Consider the following 24,082-nt stretch of genomic DNA (forward strand, 5'->3'; position numbering starts at 1 on the left):
ACTTAAATGTGGTGGCAGCGTATAACGAAGAATAAAATTAACAAGACCCATATCAGCCGACCGAAGGTCTACAAGAACTAACTTCCACCCTCAACATCAAACTAAACAGAGGAAACGGGATCTTCAATCAACGCAACAGTTTATGAAGACGCAGATATGTCCTTCATCGAGAAGAATACAAGCATTAACACCGACGTTTGAGCGACTGTTGTCACTTATCTTCGAGAATCTACACCGGACGAGAGCAGCATCGAACATCAACGGAAAAAAGAAAACAAACACAGGAAACATCACCCGATCACGAGCAAGGACGCAGAGAGTACAGCTAGAGGCAGTAGTGCAAGGACGGAGGCTGTGACGTCATCAATCTTGGACTTCTCCACGCATCGTGCACCGAGAGAAGACCGTGACGTCATCACGACTTCCGACGCGAGACTTAGACAGGAACTGAGACGTCATCCCATGTCAACAATCCTTCGCAATATAATCTGGAGCTAAGTACCATTTTTATCTATTCAGGTCTTTTCCTCAGTGAAGTGCTGTTCATGAAGAGTCGATCATCCAGTATTCTGGGGGTGAGTTGTTCGCCATATTAATCTTCCTTCATTACAGAATCAATCTTCAACTACGAGTTCTCGCCCGCAGATTAATTTTTTTCTCTTCTCGTTGTTGTTAATCGTTTCTCGCAGGAATTCTCCATATAATATTTTATCATATTATCTGTATTTTTGTATCTTTTGGGGGATTTTCCTATTATCATAACACACTTATACAGTACATTGCATATGCGTTTACGTAGTGGTCGAGTGTACTCTTATAGATATTTTGATAGGATTGCAAGGAATAGAAGTGATAAGAAAAAAGTGAAAGTCGAAATGGCAACTACTCCGGCTGGCAACCCCAATGTGGTGACTCTCGTTAGCGCGAGGTCAGCAATTGTCCCTTTTCAAGGTCGGGTCAATGGGTTCCTGCCTCAAAATGTTGAGGCATGGATCTCATCTGTAGACGCTCATTTAAATGCAAAAAGCATCACAGACCCAGCAGTACAATTACAGGAGGCCAAGAGCTTCATAGACTTTGCAAAATGAGACGCAAGTGCGTATCTAAGGGGGGTTTCTTTCCAAGAGGCGCATACATGGGACGAGTTCAAAATCAGATTACGTGCCGTGTATGGGGGTGAAGAGGCTTTAGATGTAGTATTGGCATTGAGAAATATCCTTAACCAAGCCTCCATGACTCAGCTTAATGTTGTCGAGCGGGCGGCGCTAATTGCCGACCGGCTAAATGAATATCAGGATAGTTTAAGTAACTCCGGGTGGGTTACGAGTGCCAAAATCAAAGTGAAAGATTTTATCCGTTTGATCTACCTTACGTCTATCACTGCAATGTTGCCTGAAGCGTTAGCACGGTGTTTTGATAAAAAATTGCAGCCCGACAGTACGGAATTAGATGTGTATAAACAAATCAAAAAACACATGTCTAAATGTACCGACCTAGATCCTTCGCTCATTCAAGTTTTTGCAAAAAATGAGAACAAGCCACAACAAGTAAATGTGGTACATAATAATAATCAAGTTGCAGGGATGGTTTGTTATAACTGTAAACGACCAGGTCACATGATTTCAGACTGTCGGACGCGTTTTTGTTCAATACACAATAGTTCAACTCATTCATATAACCGTTGCTACTCGAGGAATCAACAGCAGAATGCTACAAACACGCAACCAGTTGCCAGTGCAAATAAAAAGAAGGATCCTCAGTACTATAAGAAGAAACAACCAAACGGAAATTCTGCACAACAGCGAGAAACAAACAAATCGTGCTTCAGGTACCTCTGTTTCCTGGGCCGTCTAGCCAGAACTCGCAAGGGCAAGCGAATTTTCAAGGTGTGATAAACAAAACAAATACCACGTAGTTCACCAAGGGGGAGAGGGCGAGTTTGGGTCATCAATATCAACATCTTTTGTATCAAATAATCAGTTTAATCATTTATCAGATCATTGTGAGGCAATTGATTTTCCTATGAAACACACGCCCGAATCCAAAAATTCTGTGCAGGTTCCCGTAGATTTGCAACAAATTCATGCAATTATTAGTCAAAACGAGTTGCGACCAACCTTACATGCAGTAATTTGGACCATAAGTCATTCACTTTGTTCTTGATTCTGGTAGTCCACGTAATATCATGGATTTAAGGACTCATCATTTACTCTTTTCAAATTTCCCTATAGAAAAGTCCGGAAATAACAATGGCTCTCAGGCATAGGGAATAATGAATTAAATGTTGTGGGCGTAACTCATGTACAGTACAAGGTCGGTAAGCGCACGTTTTGCTGATACCTTTATCGTTGTACAAAACATTAATATGTATCCCGCAGTAATTATCGGATACCCGTCTATGGGCACTCAAAAATATTATCTTAGCACCTGCAAAACACGGCGTGTATATCAAAGGGAAATTCTATAGGTCTTCTAATACCCTAAAAATCAGTTTTAGATAATAAAGAGACAGACAGAGTTGTCACTTACATTACAGAACCAATCACCTGTCTCATGAACCAAGAAATAATACAGGCAACCCAACAGAACTCTCGCTCACCCGTAATATCAGCTTGCACGCAAACTCTCGAGCCTAACGTAACTTCGAACATATTAGTGCGTGTAAAGAGAACCTTGCCAGGATCTGAAACATTAATCCTTTCCGAAACTCTGAAAACACACGGATTATCCGTCACACAAGCCATTTATACAGTCGGCTCACAACAACAATGTAACATCGAAGTCTGTAATCATTTGAATACCACTTTAGTAATCCACAAAAATCAACATATCTTGGATGCCGAAGTTTATAAACATCGCATTCTTACCGTAGCTGAGATAAATCACGCTCAATCAGTTGCGGATGAATCCATTTTGCAATCTATAAAGAAAGAACAAAATCAATAAGGACATTCAAGAAGAAGAAATTCAGCAGAAATTCTTGAATCTTTTAACTAAATATCATGATGTTTTTTCACTACGGATGGAACCTTAGGAAAAACGGATGTCATCGAGCATCAAATAGGCTCAAGGACAAACAGAAAGTAATCTATTGTACCTTCGTACCAACTTCCTATGAAATTTCAGAATGAGATAACAGAGGAAGTAGGTAAAATGTTAAAAGAAGGAGTCATTAGGAAATCAAACAGCCCTTATAATTTCCGTTAATAGTAGTACCGAAAAAAGATCGAACTTGGCGGATATGCGTAGATTTTCGTCGTTTAAATGAAGAAACAATCCCTGACAGATTCCCAGTACCATGTACCGATGATATCCTATCTCTACTAGGTCAGAACAAATATTTCACAAGCTTAGACTTACTAAAAGGATTTCAGCAGATTCCGTTGGAACAAGAGAGTTATCCCATACACTGCCTTCAGCACAGCCAGGGGACATTATGAATTTTTTGCGTATGCCTTTTGGTTTACGTTGTGCTCCTATAACTTTTACTCGTATGATAAACATCGTGTTTGGAGACTTGTTAGGAGATATCCTACATGCCTACATGGACGACCTAGTAATCTTTTCCAACACATTAGAAGAACATTTACGTAAATTAGAGTTAGTGGTACAAAGACTAAGGCAGCATAATTTGAGGGTAAAGAAGAGTAAGTAGTGAATTTTTTAAAACAGAACTAGTCTATTTAGGTTTCACGGTTTCTAGTGAAGGTCTTAAAGTCGTCCATGATAAGGTGTCGGCTATCCGTAACTTTCCGATACCTACTAACGTCAAGGGAATACAGCAATTTTAGGCTGTAGCGGCTACTATCGCCGCTTTATACGCAACTACTCAATCATAGCCGCTCCCCTAACCGATCTTATAAAAAAGGGCGTAGATTCGTATGGTCTGAAATTCATCAACAGGCGTTCGATAAATTGAAAGATGAACTGTGTAGTTCTCCTATCTTGAAATTTCCTGACTTCGGTAAGGAATTTTTCATAGCAACAGACGCCTCAGACCTAGGGGTAGGTGGGGGTATTGCTTCAACAATATGATAAACAGTTTTTCCCTATAGCTTTTTATTCACGTAAACTGAGACCTTCCGAAAGTAAATATGCAGTAATAGACAAGGAAGGGCTCGCTATTGTTAATTCACTCGTGCATTTTAAATTCATAATATACGGTTATCCCGTCAAGGTTCTCACTGATCATAAGCCCCTAACCGACTTCTTTAAAGGCTTTAGTCACAGCCCCAAGCGAACTCGGTGGCACATGATCATTCAGGACTTCGGCGCGAGGATCGGGTATTTACCTGGGAAAGCAAATATCATTGCTGACGCATTATCACGCAACCCCTCTTCATCTTGTACCGAGCCATTAGCTGAATTAATAGATATCTCAACCTCCACGCCCATTGTTAAAACTATATCTGAAACAGGAAGATCTGGGCTGGAGTGCTGAACTATTACAGACAGAACAAAGAAAAGATCCGCAAATAGAAAAAATCATCATTGCGTTAAACGGAAATCCGAAGGAAAAGGAATACCTAAAGTATAAGCAGCAGAATTATATCATAAGGGACAATATCCTGTGTAGATCCGTGACGAGGAAAACCCGCAACACACCGCAGTTGAATAACAACCAGGTGGTGGTGCCTATCTCACTCATACCCACTGTCTTAAAATGGTTGCATGAAAATCCACTGCATGGACACCCGGGTTATTCCTTGATGTCACAGAAAGCCAAATCCTTATTTTATTGGCATACGATGCTTACAGATATAAAAAAAGCACATAGCAAATTGTCGCACTTGTCAAGAATACAAAGGGCACACGAAGACACCTGTCAGCCTAGGGGCTTACCCCGTGCCAAATCAACCCTTTGAAAGAGTACATTTAGATTTATTAACAGGATTTTACGAGTCAGACAGAGGAAATAAGCACCTCCTAGTAATTATAGACGCTTTGACTCGATATACAGAACTTATAGCGCTTAAAAACAAAAAACCTGCGGTCGAGTGCGCTAGGAAGTTTTACGAGTGCTACATTTGTAAACATGGAATTCCACACATCATTATCTCAGACTCGGGCGGGGAGTTCAATAATCATTCCTTAACTCCTTGTACGAATTCCTTTGTATAAAGAAAAATCAATACCCATGATCTATCACCCAGAGTCTAATGGGCTAGTGGAAAGGGCAAATCGTAAGGTGTTTTAAACATTTTAAGGGTCACCTTAGGGGGGGCAGACCCCAACTGGGACATTGCCATACCTGCGGTACTAAACACACTTAATCACTCGTATCATGTGTCTATTAAAATGACACCGCACGAGGCACTGTACAGTATCCCGGCTAGAACGCCTTTCCACATCTTAACGCCTACAACTAATTTATCAAATCCTCTGTTTGGATGTTATGGATGCAAGCATAAGTCGATATAATATACTTCGTAAGAATCTAGAAGAAGCACAAATAATAATGAAAAAAAATCATGATAGAATAGCTAAGCCAACTAGAACATATGCCGTGGGCGATCAGGTATACATACAAGTATACGTACGTAAAGGTTTAAATTATAAACTGACACCTAAGTTTGAAGGCCCGTTTAACATTTTAGAAAATTTAACGGCCAATAGAGTTAGGGTTCAAAATGTATCCAAACCCACTGATGTGAGAATAGTCCCATTGGCACATATCAGAATCTAAAGAAAGGTAGATGGAGTGAGGGAAAAAATGGTTGTATTTATGAAACTTGTATAATAATTTATATATATATCTATTAATCATATTGTATGTAAACCTATTCTTTTACGCGAGTTATTACATATGTTTTACTCATTGCAGGTTTCAAAAATGAATCTGTTATTGTTAGGAGTGATATTGTGTATTCAGACATCTTTGTTGTATGGAAAGAGCGCTAGGACGAAATAAATAGAATTTAATCATGGCTCGATTATCGAGAGAATAGATGATGTATTCATCGTGTCAAGTAATATTGTTATAGAAGTAGATATGCATGCGATATTCTTGCCTGAAGATGACGTCCTTAACTTAAAGAATGACCTGATGAGGTTTGCTATTTCGCTTAAGGAAATGCACGAACGTAATTTTCATGCTAACTCAGAGATTTCGCTAGCTCAAACACTAAGCGTCGCGGAAATGTTGTCTTATGACATACAAAATAAAACCGCCGAGGCAGAAGAACTTGTTCGTGACCTGCTGATGTGGTCTGTGCGGCACAATACTCTCGAACGCCGCAACCCGCTTATTCTGGCTGGACTAAACATCTTAGGCTCAGTTGCGAATCTAGGCTTAGGAATTTCAAATCGCCTTAAGATAAATAATCAAAATAAAAGAATTGAGTTTTTGCAACACAAAACCGAATTGGCTTTGTCTGAACTTCGCAGCCAGTTATCTTCAATCAATCAAATAATGAGTATCGTTAATGAACATTCAAATAATATCGATCAGGTCATGGAAGTTCAACATTTGCTGGCTACATTAGCTTACTATAGTTCGAAAATAGATCATATCCGTGTGAAAATATCACATTTTATTGAAAAGTCAAAAGATTACGTAGAAGCAATTACGTTAGCAACAAAGGGTGTGTTATCTCCTCACCTCATGCCTATTAAAGATCTGACGTTAACTTTGGAAAACGGACGGGAGAAACTAGGTTATATTCCTTTATTAGACGCCCATAAAGTAGAGTTCTATTATAGCCTAATATCAGTCAGCGTTGAAAATTATAGAATTATGATCACAATTCCTTTTGATTCTTCCGATGCTTGGCAATCATACAAAATAGCACCGTTTCCTACTTTCATGACGAATAACTCAAATCCAGTAATATCCAATTTGACGGGCATGTACTGATTTCTTCTGATAAGAAATCATTTACAGTCATTAAAGACTTAGATAAACTCACTCACTGTTCAGAAGCCATGAATAATAAAATTTGTACAGCTGACTCTTTTGAATTCTATCCTATATCAACGGATTCATGTGAGTTAGGCATAGTGCTAAACGGCTCTCTCTCTCATACAAGCGAAGGTTGTCTGGGGAAACTTTATCCCTTTTACGGTAATAAATTCAATTACAGGATGAATAATGGTTCCTGGATCCGTTATGATAAAGCCGGATTCGACGTAGTGTGTCCGGACGGTACCACCGCCCATGCCCCTATCTTCGTAGCAGCCGATGGTTGTACGGGGACATCTACAAACTACACCGTCAGAGGGGTCAACACGATAATACGTGAGAAGGCGTATTTTGCGAACTACACTTGGGCATCCACAATCATCCCGTCACTACCTCTCCCATACAACGCGCGAGTGGCTCATCGTTTGACGCAACTGGCTGAGATGACCCACGCGTCACCGACTTATGCAGGTGGAGAAAATCTTCGCTACTACATTCTGCTAGCCGTGTTCAGCGTGACGGCCATATTGGTTATCGCCGTCAACATCTTTGCTTGGCGTAGGCTGAGGCGTAAACAGAAGGATCTCCAAGGGAACGTATTGGCCCGTCTAGATGAACGTACCCGGTTAAACTCAAGTCGTTTGAGTTTAGGCGCCTGAACCTGGCCACTTCAGTTTGTGCCTAGGGAATTGTCTGGAATTGTGTTGTGTGTGAAAAGCGGTCCGTATGCTGGCAAAAATGTAGGACAAGAAAGACTCACGCCGTTGCATTTGAACAGTTAAAGTATCTCCCGGGCACCTAATAAAACATTATAGCCCAATATTATACATTAATATATTCCTAAAGGTATTTTTCGGGCACCTAATAAAATATATCAGCCCTATATATTGCATTTCTGCAGAATTACATAGTTATACTATTATACCATTGTACAATTATATTTATCTATTACAAAGAGTGACAAGTACTCTTTAACAATTATCCATGATCATGCTATAATCATTATTTAGTAACCATTATTCTTAATCAGGTTACCTATTATCATATTAATCATGTATACATGTTAATCTTTTGATTTTTACCTTTTTATTATTTTGGGGTACCTAATCATTATTATTACCAAACATGGATCTATATTTTCCATGCATTTATCTTTGTTTATGAATATGTCAACAAGGGTATGTAACAGAACCTTTTTATGCATTTAATCACTTATTATGTTATACCTAGACGTATGTTACGAGCACGCTCCTATGAAACAATGTTTAAAGTAATTTTTTTTTTTGTTATTCAAGGCTTGAATAGGTAGCAGTCCGAGCCTAATGTAATAAATACATTTATTCAATTTACAGGATCTGTAAATATAAACCCATGACCTGAGGTCATGGCATTAGGAGGGTCCTACATGACCAAAGCAGATCTAGATTACGCTATGCGCTGTCTGCAGTAGCCTGGTCTAGCTCAGAGCTTTGTCAACATTTTATGTTTATGATAACTTTGCACAACAACTTCCATGGGAAGCGGTTGACCTGTTAACCTACGCCGGAAACTTGTAACTTCCGAGCCGGCGGACTACGTATGTTTTTATATGAATTGCTGAGATAGCTAATGTTCCGCTATTGACGCGATGCTTTAGAATGGCAGTTCCGCGCCAACCATCAAACATATCGGTCTTCCGACCGAGCTGCATCTCCTAGTATGGAGTTACAGAATAAAGTTGTTATCTTTGTTCAACTTATCTGTTTGAATCATCTCCTTTAGTTAAGAAAGAACCACTCTACTAAGATATCCCAAGGAGATGGGAGGAACCAGAAATACTTACGAATGACAGTCGTAAGGAGAACACAAAAAAAAGTCTATCGCCAAGCGAAGAGACTTAAATAAATAAATGCTAAATATACCAGAGAAAAAAGCCATATGGAATCCTAGAGTTACTACCTCCAGCTTGCTCACCTACATAGGGTGTCGGTATAGCACAGGGGCGAGTGGAAACCACTATCACAGATGCTTTGCCAATTAGAAGTCTCCTCTCTGAAAAACCCCCTCTAGAGAGGTGCCGTTACAATGTCTACCTTCCGCTTGCTACTACTACCTCTGCCAGAAACCCTCATTCCTGAAATAGCACTCTTCGTGTCTGCACACGCCGTTTTCGCTGTCTCCAGGAAGTGTTTCTGCGAAGCATCATGTCTTCCCTTAATCAAGAAGCTTCTTCATCTAAGTTGAGTATTCCATTTATCGTTTTTGAACACGTTGGGGCAACGATGCATCCATATTTGGCCCTTATTTCAAGACTCTTGTCCTTGGGAGCCGGGTATGACGCTCTTACGATCCACCATTTTGGATGCATGGTTGGCGGCGTGCGCGATTTTATCAGATTTTATCTCGCTGTGTATTTCATTCACCATTTAGCACTTCACTGTGTAGGCTACGGTTTTCGTATTCTTTATCGTCATTCTCGCTCCTGACGAATACTGAGAGCCTTGTTTTTTACGGTTTTATCCTTATGTTATTAGCCTATTATAGGGCCCGTCTCGCTCCTGACGTATACTGAGAGCTTTGCTTATTACGGTTTGATCCTTACGTTATTAGCCTATTTTAGGGTCTTTTTCGTTATCATCAGTCCCTCAGGAGCGCGTTGGTTCCCTTTCGTGCATACGGTGATATGCTTCATACTACGTTATGTGCGAGTAGTATTGTGTTTTAGGCGTCCTAGGCTAGCCTAGCGGTACGCCAGTTTAGTTTTAGAGGTGAAGATTCCTCATTCATTCGCAGTACTCATGCATGTATATTTCTAGTTTAGTTTTCGATTATAGTCTTGTATTGCTATTTGATGAGGTTGGAAGTTCTTCACGATGTCCTACCCTAGCCTATCAGACCAGACCTAGGCTAGGTTTTGGAGGGTAGGCTAGGCGGGCTGAGTATATTCCACCACCCTTAGCGGCTCCTTGTACCGCCAACCCGACCAGGCATATATGTTTGCTTGGAGGGTGGCCCAGGACTAGAGAGTTCCTCTCTTGTTACGTATGTAGGGCTAGGCCTATCTTACCTGACCAGATCAGTAGATTCGATTTTGGAGGGTTGAGTTAGGTTCTAGGTGTCCTCTTCGTGACGTCCTTATAGGAGCCATCCTAGCCTACCTGACTGGATCTGTACCAATTTCGGAGGGTTAGGCTGGGATCTTAGCTGGGTGCGGTTTTCTACCCCCCCCTTTTTTCGTCAGTACTTCCAATAATTCCTCATCAAATATTTTATCAATTAATTTTGTTGAGTGTAGCTTGAGCCATTGCCCCCTTTAGGGTGTCAGTTGGCCTACCGTCTTCTGCCCCCTTTAATAGTAGGCTAGTTAACGGCTTCTTGAGAAGTGGTATTCACTGATCGGTTGCTGTGGCCAGGTGATCACGACTAGTCCACTCTCCTCCAGACACCCGCCCCCCCACCCCCCGTCATGGACTCGTTCCGGCGCTGCTTTGTTAGCTCGCTGCCCAAGTAATCCTACCGATGAACAACAGCTAGAGCATAGAGCACGGTCCTGGGGATTAGTCGGAGGAGATTGGGGGATTAGTAGATTATGTAATCTCTGTTGGTATGTCTCCGGGCCTCACACCTGCCAGGAGGCTATACGCCGGAATTCAAGTACTGCTGTTCCGCCGCTCTGTTTTCCATACTTCTCTAGTGTTATCGCTGCTTCCCCACTCCAGTGGGGGCGGAACTAGGCTTAGAGATGCGTTTCTAATTGACATGGAACAGCTACTCTTCTCCGGTGCGATCAGACTCAGGCAGGTTTTACCTATTTTCCTTGTTCTGCTCGTATCAGGCCAACCCCGCCGGTTATAGCTATTGTGATAACGAGATTATGGATTCCGGAGTAGGCGGAGGCATTCAGAGCTTAATATTAAGAAATTTATTATGTAGCTTCTGTTGGTATGTCTCCGGGCCTGTGTTTATTCCGGCGAAGGGTGGTCTACCATCACATGCGCCAGGATGTATACACCAGAGTTCTACATACCGTTGTTCCCGCCGCTCTGTTTTCCGTCTTCTATGTTATCGCTGCTGCCCACTCTGGTGGGGGCGAAACTGGGCTCAGAGAATGCGCCTCCAATTGGTTGGGTTTTGCTACTCTACTCCGGTGCGATCAGACTCAGGCTTAGGTTTAGCCTAGTTTCCCTGTTCTGCTCGTATCAGGCCCTCTCCACCGGTTATAGCTTTGGCGATACCCGAAAATATGGATTCCGGAGCAGGCGGAGACATCCAGAGCTTTATTAATAACAAGTAAGTTGAAGATTATAGTTGATATTACCTTTAGCTGGTTAACCCTCTTACGCCGATTGGATGTATTAAACGTCGAGATGAAATGTCTCCCGGGTGCCGATTGGACACACGGATCAAGCTGTTGTTTTGTTTAGAAGTGTGACCCAAGTGCGCATGCATGAAATGCCTCCTTCTCGCATCAGCCAGCATCAGCGACGCGTCGTCCGAGAGCGATCTTTTGCCGCAATCCTGTTTTTCCGAACTTGAGTATTTGTGTTGCTACAGGACGTTCATAGAGATGTCTCAACGATGTATGGAACGTGAAAGGTGCGTTTTACCCGTCGGAAGGGATCGTGTGAGGCGTATTCTGGACTTGGATGCTGGCAAAGGACCAAGCACCCAAGATGACCTGGCGCCTCAACGCCGTTCTGCGCGGCCACATGAGGATGAAAGTGGTTTAGGATCACAAAGTGTGTTTCATATGCCTTTAGTAACCCCTAGGAAGCATCGGGGCATCCTTAGGGGCATTTGTAGGAATTGGGGAGGCCTCCAACCAAGGGACATAGACGAGTACTTATCGGAGCTCGATCGGGTGTATGTCGCAAGTCCTCATTTTGATGGCGGTTGGTCATCCAGTGATGAGGACATCACTCCCGATGTCAGTGACAATGAATATTTGCCCCCAATGTCCGTTCAAGGCTCACATCCCGAAAGTGAGCTCGAATTTAGTGGTTTTAGTGCATATGAGGGGGAATCTGAGGAGGGGGAGGATGAGGATATAGGGTCTAGTTTTATCGCGGATGACAATACAGAAAGCGAAGGCCTAAGTGAGGGAGATGGGCCAGTGGGGGGGTTTCGTGTGCGAAATTGTGCCCGTGCTCGTGCGCGTGCACGGGCACGGTCACGTAGAAGGTCGGATCGTCGTGCCAGCCAAGGTGAAGGACGACCAACGAGGGGTGGACGGAGGACCCCACCCCACCTAACATGCACCCATTCACGGCAAACCCTGGGCTCACCGTACCTGTTCCTCTCACTTCTCTGGGGTTCATCCAGCTGTTCCTTACGCGGGAATTACTGGAGTACCTGGTAGCAGAGATGGCAGACTACGTGATGAACTGCGCACGACATTATCGTATCGCTGGCAGGGCTGCAACCTCATTGACATGGCGCATTTTGTGGGGCTCCACATTTTCTTTGGATTGATGCCTGCTGCTGACGTCAGGCAATATTGGAGGCGTAATTTTTTTTTAGGTACGCCCAATGTGCCCGGCGTTATGCCCCGTGATACTTTCCTGGCGTTGGACAGATATTTCAACGCCTTCAACCGAAGGGCCATACCCCGGAATAACTCCTATAGCCTCACCTTAGTGCGCCCAGTGTTGGAATACATTCGTGAACGTTGTAAAAATCTCGTGGTTCCTGCAAAGAACCTTTCTTTGGATGAGGGGATGATGCCTTACAAAAGACGTCTTAGCATAAAAGTGTATAACCCCAAGAAGCCAAAGAAATATGGAGTGAAATTTTTTTTTATTACCGAGTCCAACACTGGATACATTGTGGACTTCTTAGTGTATTCCGGGGTCTTCTCCACGATGCGTGAAACTGTGTTCAGGCTTGTGGATCGTTTCCGTAACCAGGGATACCACCTGTTTATGGATAATTATTATAACTCTGTATCCCTGGCCCAAGAACTGTATGAAGCAGGTGTTCACGTCAGTGGTACTCTTCGGTTGGTGCGTGGTGCCCCGAATGTCCTCAAGAGGTTCGCTAGCCATCCGCAACATCTGGCAAGAGGAGAGAGACAGTGGTGGCGGAAGGGAGCTGTCTTCGTCATCTGTTGGAAGGGTGTCAGACTCGTCCCCGAGATTACGACGAGCCATGAACCCGTCCAAGAGGAGGTCATACAGCGGAAGAAGACACGTCGACAGGGCCAAGTTGTGTATGAGGAGTTTCGTGCAGAGCGTCCTACCGTCATTGGGCACTACAATAGGCACATGGGAGGAGTTGATCTCTTTGATCAACCCATCCAGTATTATCCCTTTGCCAGGAGAACCAGGAGGTGGACCCAGAAGCTCCTCAAGTACATTCTTCAGTTGGCCCTCCAAAATGCCTACATACTCTACTGTGGGTACTACTACGGTTCCGGTCTCCGGAGGATGACCCACTTACAGTTCCTCGAGGGAGCCGGGGATGCCCTCATCCACTTTAATCCCGATGAGTGGCCTTCCATGTTTGGCCCCCTGCTCCAAGCTAGAGGAAAGGGCAGACCTTAGGAGGGCCAACTTCGGTCATACTGCTCCGGCCGCTGCTGCCGCCGCCCCTGCTGCCGGCGCCCCTGCTGCCGACGCCCCTGCTGCCGACGCCCTGCTGCCGACGCCCTGCTACCGCCGACCCTGCTGCCGTCGCCCTTGCTGCCGGCCCCGCCCACACTGGTTCTCGTCGGGTAGTGGACCCTGTGTGTCGGCTGCAGACAGGGGATCACAAACTGGAGCTCCTACAAGAGCACAGGCAGAAACGGTGCCGGATGTGCCATATGAATGGCAGAAGGAGAGACACCCAGTTCTTCTGTCGCACCTGCAAAATAGCTCTATGCAGGTTTGGGGAGTGTGAACGCAAATACCACACTGTTTTTTGAAAAAAACATCTTCCCTACGCGTGCCGATTCTCGGCCACAAATCTCCGAAATGCGTACGTCGCATTCTCCTAATATTTGCTCCTTTTCATATTAGGCGTTTTATAGAGTTTCATATATGAAAATGTGTGCGCAGTTTCCTGCAGAATACAAAATAAATATTTGAAGGTTGTAGCTTTTCTCATTTTCGAAATATTGGCATATAAATCACAATAAATAGGAAAAAAACTACGTTTGGTCAACTTTGACTCAACCGAAATGGTCGAAAAACGCATTTGTAAGCTAAAAATCTTACAGTCTAGTAATATTCAATCATTTATCTTCACTTTAAAACAAATTGGAAGTCTCTAGAACAATATTTAGATTTATGGTGAATGTTTGAAAAAAACTTTTTTCTTCACTCCGCGCGCCGAATCTCGGCCGCAAATCTCCGAAATGAGTACATCGCATTCTCCTAATATTTGCTCCTTTTCATATTAGGCGTTTTATAGAGTTTCATACATGAAAATGTGCGCAATTTCCTACAGAATACAACAAAAAATATTTGAAGGTTGTAGCTTTTCTCATTTTCGAAATATTTGCATATAAATCATGATTAATAGGAAAAAACTACGTTCGGTCAACTTTGACTCAACCGAAATGGTCGAAAAACGCATTTGTAAGCTAAAAATCTTACAATCTAGTAATATTCAGTCATTTATCTTCACTTTAAAACAAATTGGAAGTCTCTAGAACAATATTTAGATTTATGGTGAATTTTTTAAATAACTTTTTTTCTTCCCTCCGCGCGCCGATTCTCGGCCGCAAATCTCCTAATAGCGTACGTAGCATTCTCCTAATATTTGCTCCTTTTCATATTAGGCGTTTTATAGAGTTTCATATATGAAAATGTGTGCAATTTCATGCACGATACAGCAAAAAATATTTGAAGGTTGTAGCTTTTCTCATTTTTGAAATATTTGCATATAAATCACGATAAATAAAAAAAACCACGTTTGGTCAAATTTGACTCTACAGAAATGGTCAAAAAGCGTAATTGTAAGCTACAAATCTTACAGTCTAGTAATATTCAGTCATTTACCTTTACTTTAAAACAAATTGGAAGTCTCTAGCACAATATTTAGATTTATGGTGAATTTTTAAAAAAAACTTTTTCCTTCCCTCCGCTTGCCGATTCACAGCCGCAAATCTCCGAAATGTGTACGTCACATTCTCCTAATATTTGCTCCTTTTCATATTAGGCATTTTATAGAGTTTCATATATGAAAATTTGCACAATTTCATGCAAAATACAACAAAAATTATTTGAAGGTTGTAGCTTTTCTCATTTTTGAAATGCTTCCATATAAACCACAATAAATAGGAAAAAAACTACGTTCGGTCAACTTTGACTCAACCGAAATGGTCGAAAAACGCCATTGTAAGCTAAAACTCTTACAGTCTAGAAATAATCAGTCATTTATCTTCACTTTAAAACAAATTTGAAGTCTCAGGAACAATATTTAGATTTATGGTGAATTTTTGAAAAAAAACATTTTCCTTCCCTCCGCCCGCCAATTCGCGGTCGCAAATCTCCGAAATGCATACATCGCATTCTCCTAATATTTGATCATTTTCAATTAGGCGTTCTATAGTTTCATATATGAAAATGTGCACAATTTCATGCAAAATACAACAAAAAATATTTGAAGGTTGTAGCTTTTCTCATTTTCGAAATATTTGCATATATAAAAAATCTATATAAAAATTTCGACATTCGGTCAACTTTAACTCGTCCGAAATGGTAGAAAACTGCAATTCTAAGCTAAAACTCTTACAGTATCATAATATTCAATCATTTGTCTTCATTTTGAAACAAATTGAAAGTCTCTAGAACAATATTTAGATTTACGGTGAGTTTTTGAAAAAAACATTTTTTTACGTCCGCGCGTTACAAATTCATGCATCATTTTATGCTAATATTTTTTCTGTGTTGCTTTGATTGTTTTACAATGTGTTATATATAAAAATGATTGTAATTTAGTGGAAAATAAAAAAAAAAGTAATTCATTAGCTTTAACCATTTTCCGCACAGCGCCATTTGAATACAATTATATATGAAATTTTGTTTTTTGCGCTATCATATATCGCATTATTTATATATGATAATGATATTTTTTTTCATTTCTGATGGTTGCATAAACTTCAGGCAATGACAAAAAAAGGAGCCACAAGTGAACTCTTAATCTTGAAAACTAAGCGCACTGTGATTTTTTGAAAAAATTATTTTTTCCGCTTCCGCGCTCACTCCCAGACCGACCCGGCATACGGGAGACAATTTCGATGATACCGTTTCGGCGTAAGAGGGTTAAGTAACTCGTTTAAGTGTACTCATACTGTTGGAATTAACTCTGGCGGCATTATTTGACGATACTCATGTATCTTTCCAACTTACAGATGTTTCGCTGCCAAGAGGTGGGGTGCCCAGCCGTCCTGTATAAACCTTATGGGCATGAGGTCTGCCGGTCTCATGCCAGCTGCGCCATCCATCTGGAGGGACATGTGGTCTGTCACCTGGAAGCCTGCATGGTGTGTTACAGCCTTGTTATGAAAGTAACAGATGAGTCGGTAGGTAGCATCCTCGCCTCATTGTTACTCTGAATTTTATATTACACATATCCATTGCGAATAGTCAAACTAGATAACGAAGAAAAGTCCCCGACACTGGGGAACCTGATTTGATTATCTCTTACAGGTTGATCTGACACTCAAGGCCTCCTCGATGTCGACCCTTAAGGCCTGGGTAGGGGGGTTTGGGAGGAACGTGGGAGCCGGCCAACCCTACGTGCTGTCGGAGGAGATGTGCTCCCTCCTCTACCCGAACGCCAAGGTTTTGGCAGCAGTAGCGGCTCCCATCATAGAACGGATCCGCCAAGAGACCAAAGCTCTCCCGGAGGACCAAGAGGGCTTGTGCGATGACATGACGGAGGAGGTGGCGGCCATCAGCCTGCACCGGGAGCCCATGGCCATCGAGGACCAGGAGGAAGGTAAGGAGGTAAGTGAGTCAGGTAGTCATGGGGCTAACGTTCTCTCCTTCAGCCCAACTCCTTCTTCTTCTTCTTCTTTTCAGGGCTTCCCCTGGAAGTCCACGACCTTTTGGAATAGGTCGGGCTCGGTAATCCCCAAGGTGAAAACCTTGAAGACGAAGTCTCTGCCGAAGGCGGTTAGACCAGCCAAGCCTTCCCCGGCAGGCTCCGCCAGGTCGTCATTGGCCCCTAAGCCTTCGACTTCCTCGGCCAAAGCTACTCCCCCACCCAAGGGGTCGAGAGCTAAGTCTTCTAAAGCCAGACCAGCGGAGCCCGGCTTCGACCAGGAGGCTTTCGCCGCTCTTCTCATGCAGAAGATGAGCAAAGTAGTGGACTCGAGACTTCAACCGATGTCTACTCAACTCGCCTCGGGTCTAGAGACATCCGGACAGTCCATCCTGTCTCTGACACAAAGATTACAAGCCCAGGAGGAATTGGTGACCGGATTTCTCCAGTCCGAAAGCAAAATGCAGTCCTTTGTGGTGCAGGACGCATCCAAGCTCCCACCATTTGAGAATAGCAACCCATGGCGGTTGGCTCTACATGCTCCATTTTCAGAGGGCAGGCTTACAATTGAGGGTTGCGGAACCCGACCCATGGAAGACTATGAGTTCTTCCCGCCGGGCCTACAATTCCCCTTCCCAGGCTACACTAGGCTAGCCGAGGAAGTGTTGGTCAGGGTAGACAAGGTCCCGAAAGAGACAGTTATCTATCCTAGAGATCAGGCTCAGTCGGCATGGGTCCGCACCTTTACGGAATGGGAGTGCGTCAACACCAAGTTGACGCCCCACAAAGGTTGCTATACCATGTTCGTGGCGCCGGATAGCGTCCCGACTCCTTGCACATCAAAGATCGCAGAATTGACCTCTTTGCTCTTTCCCGGAGATCTGGAGTGTTGGGCATGCGCTCCAGCAATGTTCACAGCGGGTAAACTCGACCCGGAGTGTGCCTCCACACAATTCAGTGAACGTTTGCTTAGAATTCCGGATACCATGATTAAGGCGGAATTCGAAGCAAGATGCAGGCTGAGAAGATCAATTAACTCAGTCACCACTGCAGAATTGACAGCTTCTGTCTTTGAAGAGGAGCCTCTATTCCAGGTCCTGATGAAGTCGCTGCTGCAGGCTTTTCAATCAGACCTGTATGATTTCATAGTGGCTAGACGAGCCTGCAGGAAGCATGTCTTTGCTAATGCCTCCATCAGGCATGAGCCTAACAAGCTCATAAAGGCATCGATCTGGGGGGCCAACCTCTTTCCTGAGGACGTGGTTAACAGCGTCCTCAGCGAGGCGGCTAGGGCTAACCAGAACCTTCGTGTCCGCTGGGGACTTCTTTTCAAAAGGAAGTTCGAGACCCCTGGAAAACAAACCAAAAGTAGGAAGAGGCCTAGGAAGTATCAGCCTTTCCAGACCTCTCAGTCTCAGGCAGTTCCTGTCTCCCAAATGAGCAAGCCTTCGACATCTAAGGCACAACCACAACAACAGTTTGTTCTGCTGCAGAGTCAGCCGACTCAACAGCCTTCGAGTTCGGCTGCCGTTGTAACTTCCCCAGCCTTTGAAACACAGGGGGCGTTTCGAGGCTATAATAGGCACGCAAGGGGTAGCAGAGCCAGAGGTGCTTGCCGGCAGAGAGCTGGCTCTAGAGTTCTCTCAAGAGGCACAAGCTTCAGAGGAGGCAGAGGAAGTAAGACCTCAACCAGTCAATGAGTCTCTGCAGGTAGGCGGGAGACTGTACCTCTCCCGGGACCATTGGACCTTCAGTACGTGGGCCCACAGTATTGTATCGAAAGGTCTGGGGTGGAGATGGAAGAAAGGGCCGCCTTCACCAGTCAGTTTCCATCAGATTCCAACGACAGACCTTCTAGACTATGCCAAAGACCTTCTTCAAAAGAAGGCTATAACAAAAGTCAGTCACCTGAAATTTCAAGGATGTTTGTTCAGTGTACCGAAGGACTCGGACAAACAAAGGGTGATTCTGGACTTGTCACGTCTCAACTCATACATTCAATGCAACAAGTTCCGCATGCTAACCATCTCGCAGGTGCGGACCTTACTTCCTCGTGGGGTCGTCACCACCTCTATCGATCTTACAGACGCTTACTATCGTGTACCAATGGCAAGAAACTTCTCTCCATACCTAGGCTTCAAACTAGGAAAACAAGCTTACTCGTTTAGAGTCATGCCATTCGGGCTCAACATAGCACCCAGAATATTCACCAAACTAGGAGAGACAGTAGTACAGGAACTAAGAGCTCAGGGGGTGATGTTAGTAGCTTACCTAGACGACTGGCTCATTTGGGCAACCAACGACGAGGAATGTCGCAAGGCAACAGCCAAAGTAATAAAATTCCTAGACTACCTGGGTTTCCAGATAAACAAGGAAAAGTCCCATCTCATTCCGGCGTCTCGCTTTCAATGGTTGGGAATTCAATGGGATCTAACCACACACAAACTATCTCTTCCACCAAAGAAGTGCAGAGAGATAGCGAAAGCTACGAGACAATTCCTCAAGAACAAACAGGCTTCTCATCGTACCCAAGAGAGAATCTTAGGAACACTTCAGTTTGCTTCAATAACAGATGTTCTGTTGAAAGCCAGACTGAAGGATATCAATCGAGTTTGGCGGAAAAGAGCCAACAACAAGTTCAGAGACAAAATCTCCTTGATTCCACCAATATTAAGGAAAAGACTCCGGCCATGGATGGAAGTCCTGAGCCTTTCCAAATCAGTGCCACTACATTTTCCCCCACCGTCTCTCATAGTCCACACGGACGCCTCTCTGAGCGGATGGGGGGACTACTCTCAGTACAAAAAGGTTCAAGGAACATAGTCAACAACATTCCACCAGTTCCACATCAACGTACTAGAGGCAATGGCCATTTTTCTGACCTTGAAACGACTAGCTGCCAAAAACATTCATATCAGACTAGTCTCGGCCAGCGCAGTGATAGTTTATTGCATAAACAGAGGAGGCTCCAAGTCGAGCCAAATAAATCATGTGATGATTGCAATCTTTTCATTGGCAATGAAACATCATTGGCACCTGTCAGCTATCACTTGGCAGGAGTATGGAATGTCATCGCGGACTCACTGTCCAGAACAACTCCGCTGGAGTCGGAGTGGTCCTTGGACACAAAATCATTCCGTTGGATTTGCCAACAAATCCCAGGTCTTCAGGTAGACCTGTTTGCCACGGAATCCAATCACAAACTTCCGTGTTATGTGGCTCCCAATCTGGATCCTCTGGCTCACGCCACAAATGCGATGTCCATAGACTGGAACAATTGGCAAAAGATTTACCTATTTCCACCAATAAACCTCTTGATGAAAGTTCTACACAAACTCAGATCCAGAGGACAGATAGCATTGGTAGCACCCAACTGGCCGAAGAGCAATTGGTTTCCTCTTCTACTAGAGTTGAAAGTCCGTCCCAGACGGATTCCCAACCCAAAACTGACTCAAATAGTACAAACTCGGACTGTGTCAGCTTCCTCAAGAATTCTGAATGCCCTAACTTTATGGACTGCATGAAGTTTGCGGCACAGAAGGATGCTAGCATTGACCCACTAAACACCCTGTTCTTGGAGTCAGACAAAAGAGAATCAACAATCAGGCAGTATGATTCGGCAGTAAAGAAGCTAGCCATCTTTCTAAAAGAATCAGATATCCAGAAGATGACTATGAATCTGACAATTTCTTTTTTTAGAACTGTTCGAAAAAGGCCTAGCTGCTAGTACCATTACTACGGCTAAATCTGCCTTGAGGAAGATATTTCAGTTTGGCTTTAATATTGATTTAACAGATTCGTACTTCTCATCTATCCCTAGAGCATGTGCTCGTCTGAGAAAGGTAGACCGCCCTCACACGGTCTCCTGGTTTTTAAACGACGTACTCAGGTTGGCTTCAGATACTGATAACGAATCATGCTCATATATAACCCTTCTCAGGAAAACATTATTTTTAATGAGTCTGGCCTCGGGCGCCAGAATATCTGAACTGTTGGCTCTCTCTAGAGAACCAAATCATATTGATTTCCTCCCATCAGGAGAAGTTCTGCTCTCTCCAGATCAGAAATTCTTAGCAAAGAATGAAGACCCACAAAACAGGTGGTCTCCATGGAAGATTGTCCCTCTTCCACAGGACCCATCATTATGTCCTATTATTACATTAAAATCTTATCTGGGCAGAACTTCAAAAAGTCTTCAGGTCCTCTTTTTATTAGAGAGAAAGGTGGAACCATTTCCTTGTAGGCAATCAGACAACAAATTCTTTATTTTATTAAACAAGCCAATCCGGATTCAGTCCCTCATGTCCATGATATCCAGGCAGTGGCTACCTCAGTTAATTATTTTCATCATATGAACTTTGAGGATCTTAAAAAATATATGGGTTGGAAATCCCCGACTGTATTTAAACGCCACTATCTGAAAAATCTAGAGGCCCTTAAATATTCGGCAGTGGCTGCAGGGAACATTGTCTCCCCTGATACGGCCTAGTTATGTAACTCTATATCTGTATTTTATTATTTTGCTGTTAATTATCTTTTGGTACTCACTCTCACATACCTGCCTCACTTGTAATCCCTGCCTTTCTGTCTTTTGTTCCAGACTGGATTGCTCATCAACCCACTCCTGTACATGTACATAGTTCATTATATTTGTTTTTATGTTCATTACCTGTTGCTTTTTCCCAGGATAGTATGGATTTGGTCATATTAGGTGCTTTTTACCATTTATAATTTGTTATCCTTACCTTGGTTATTAAAACAATAATTTTAGGAAAATTTTTATTTTTCCTTCATATAAATTTTTGTTTACTTTTCCAAGCTTGTATGGCCAATTCTCTGCTACTATTTCACCGGCCGACACAGGTCAAGCCCAGAAAAGGGATTTTGACAAAGGAAAAATCTATTTCTGGGGGAAGACCTGTGTCACCCAGTGAACCCATACCTCTCTTTTTCCTTTTCCCCACCCTTTAGCTGGCCCAAGCTTAGGTGTGTATTTCAGGAATGAGGGTTTCTGGCAGAGGTAGTAGTAGCGAGCGGAAGGTAGACGTAACAGCACCTCTCTAGAGGGGGATTTTGAGAGAGGAGACTTCTAATTGGCAGAGCATCTGTGATAGTGGTTTCCACTCGCCCCTGTGCTATACAGACACCCTATGAGGGTGAGCAAGCTGGAGGTAATATCTCTAGCATTCCATATGGCTTTTTTTCTCTGGTATATTTAGCATTTATTTATACCTAGAAATGAGTGCTATAGGGACATTTCACCGGGTGACACAGGTCTTCCCCCAGAAATAGATTTTTTCTTTGTCAAAATCCCTTTTTGCATGTGAGGACTGATATATGAATTACTATCCATTAAGTGCATTTTACATAAAATTCTTGTTATATACTAGTATACACATAAGAATAATCATGCATTAAAAACTTACTAAAGAGCTATTACATAAAGATAAACCACATTACCATAAACATTGATCCTTGCATAACCAGGCTATCAATATCATTCAGCATTTTTTCCAGCGGTGCTAAACTGGCTCTATCATATCCAAACCTCTGCTCATCAGAGCCAGCAGAACGGACAAGACGTCGATATGCACCCCAATGCTCGTGCAAGAATGAATTACCCAAAACTACTTCATCCAGGGTTATCAGAGTACCAAAGAGGGATCCTAAATGTTCATACACAGCCTGAAATTGGATAGGTTTAAAAAAGGTACATAAGAAAGTTCAAAGAGGGTGAATGAAATGTGTCCCTTTCTTCCAGGGCTGTCATTTAACTTTAATACAAAAAAAATCATTATTTAAGCAAAATTACATGAAAATATTCTACTGTGGTAAAATATAAATAATTAATCTAAGATTCATTCTTTAAATACTAGTACTTGAATCTATTACACTGCTTTACTTTGTATGCCAGCAAAGACTGCAAAATTTAAAGGTTCTCCCCTTTTCTATTAGTACCAGTCCATATCAGTCTAATTCTCCCACCCTCAACCTGGGGACCTATAGGTACAAACATCAGTTGACAGGTAGTGTCCTGTGCACTTCAAATGTGGGGATTATAGGAGACTTATTATCCTGTCTACGTAATGGAGAGTTAGTTACATATTTAAAAATAAATAGAAGACACTTTTTATTCTTGGCAGGCAACTCTCCTAGAGAAGGACACTGAAATCAAACTAGAGGGTGGAAGGAACCCTTCAGCCTTAGTAGGCAACTATTCTGAGGGAAGGTTACTCAGAATACAAACCTTGTTCTCTAACCTTGGACTGTGCAATAGCCATTGCACTGTGACCTTCCATGGTCTTGAGCTTGAGTTCCCTTGCTTGAGGGTACAGTCAGGCATTTTTACTCTTTTTTGTTCACTTTCCCATTTTTCTGGCAAGTGTGTAGGACAGGCTGATGAGAAAGCAAAAGTTGCTTGGTGGATTATCAGGAAAGTGCCTTCACCTTTACCTAATCTATTCCTTCTGAGCTTTTTATCTACATCCATCCACACTGTTCTCCCCCAGTTGTTGTGGCAAACATGGTGGATTTCTTATGTGCCTTATAAGGGGTGTCGGCTCCACCTTATTGACCAGTTGCTTCAATTGTTTTTGAATGACATATGGTTAGGTTGATCTATAATTTCATTGTAATTTCTGTAAATACAGGCAGTCCCCAGTTATCAGCAAAGGTTCCATCCAAATGCTTGATGATAAATAAAAATCGCATATAACCGAAAGGCGCTGATAGCCGGTTAATGACACCTCTGTTAGATATGCATCGGAACCAATACTCTATCAGCACCGATAACCGGAAATTGGCGTATGTCGGCGATGAAAATTGCCAATTTTTGCCGCTAGACAAGCCCCATAAAACTGGATCGCCAATAACCAGGGACTGGCTGTAATGTATAGTGTTGTTAATGACACCTTTTTTTTTTTATGTTGTTGTTGTTATGAGTCTATTTATTAGTTTTGCTACTAGGTAATTTTATGCTGTTAATTTTAATTGTTTCAGGGGCTGCCATTAACTGAAACTTGGCGATTTATGGAGCCGAGTTTCGGTTAATGCCACCTCTGTTAAGTATGTTATGGTGGCATAACTATATTATTGGCCCCTTATGGTGCCAATAACCAAAATTCGGCCCATTATGGCGCCATAAATCACCAAGTCTAGCGCGATAAAACCGGATTACCATTAACCAAGTCCGCCAATAAGCGGGGACTGCCTGTACGTATTTAAAGATTC

General features: G+C 42.8%; 1 protein-coding gene across 3 annotated transcripts in view; it reads right to left on the reverse strand.

Moving 5' to 3' along the window:
* The window catches only part of LOC135217351 (WASH complex subunit 4-like), a 953,363-nt gene that overhangs the window by 727,051 nt on the left and 202,230 nt on the right, over positions 1 to 24,082 (reverse strand). For 2 of the 3 annotated variants that reach the window (XM_064253195.1, XM_064253186.1), the window contains one exon: positions 22,313 to 22,537. The exons of the other annotated variant lie outside the window; for it this stretch is intronic. In XM_064253195.1, the coding sequence (XP_064109265.1) occupies positions 22,313 to 22,537 (225 nt within the window). The remainder of the gene's footprint in view (positions 1 to 22,312; positions 22,538 to 24,082) is intronic. 3 annotated transcript variants of the gene reach the window in all.

The sequence above is a fragment of the Macrobrachium nipponense genome, chromosome 19, assembly GCF_015104395.2.
Source record: "Macrobrachium nipponense isolate FS-2020 chromosome 19, ASM1510439v2, whole genome shotgun sequence".
Classification (NCBI taxonomy): domain Eukaryota; kingdom Metazoa; phylum Arthropoda; class Malacostraca; order Decapoda; family Palaemonidae; genus Macrobrachium; species Macrobrachium nipponense.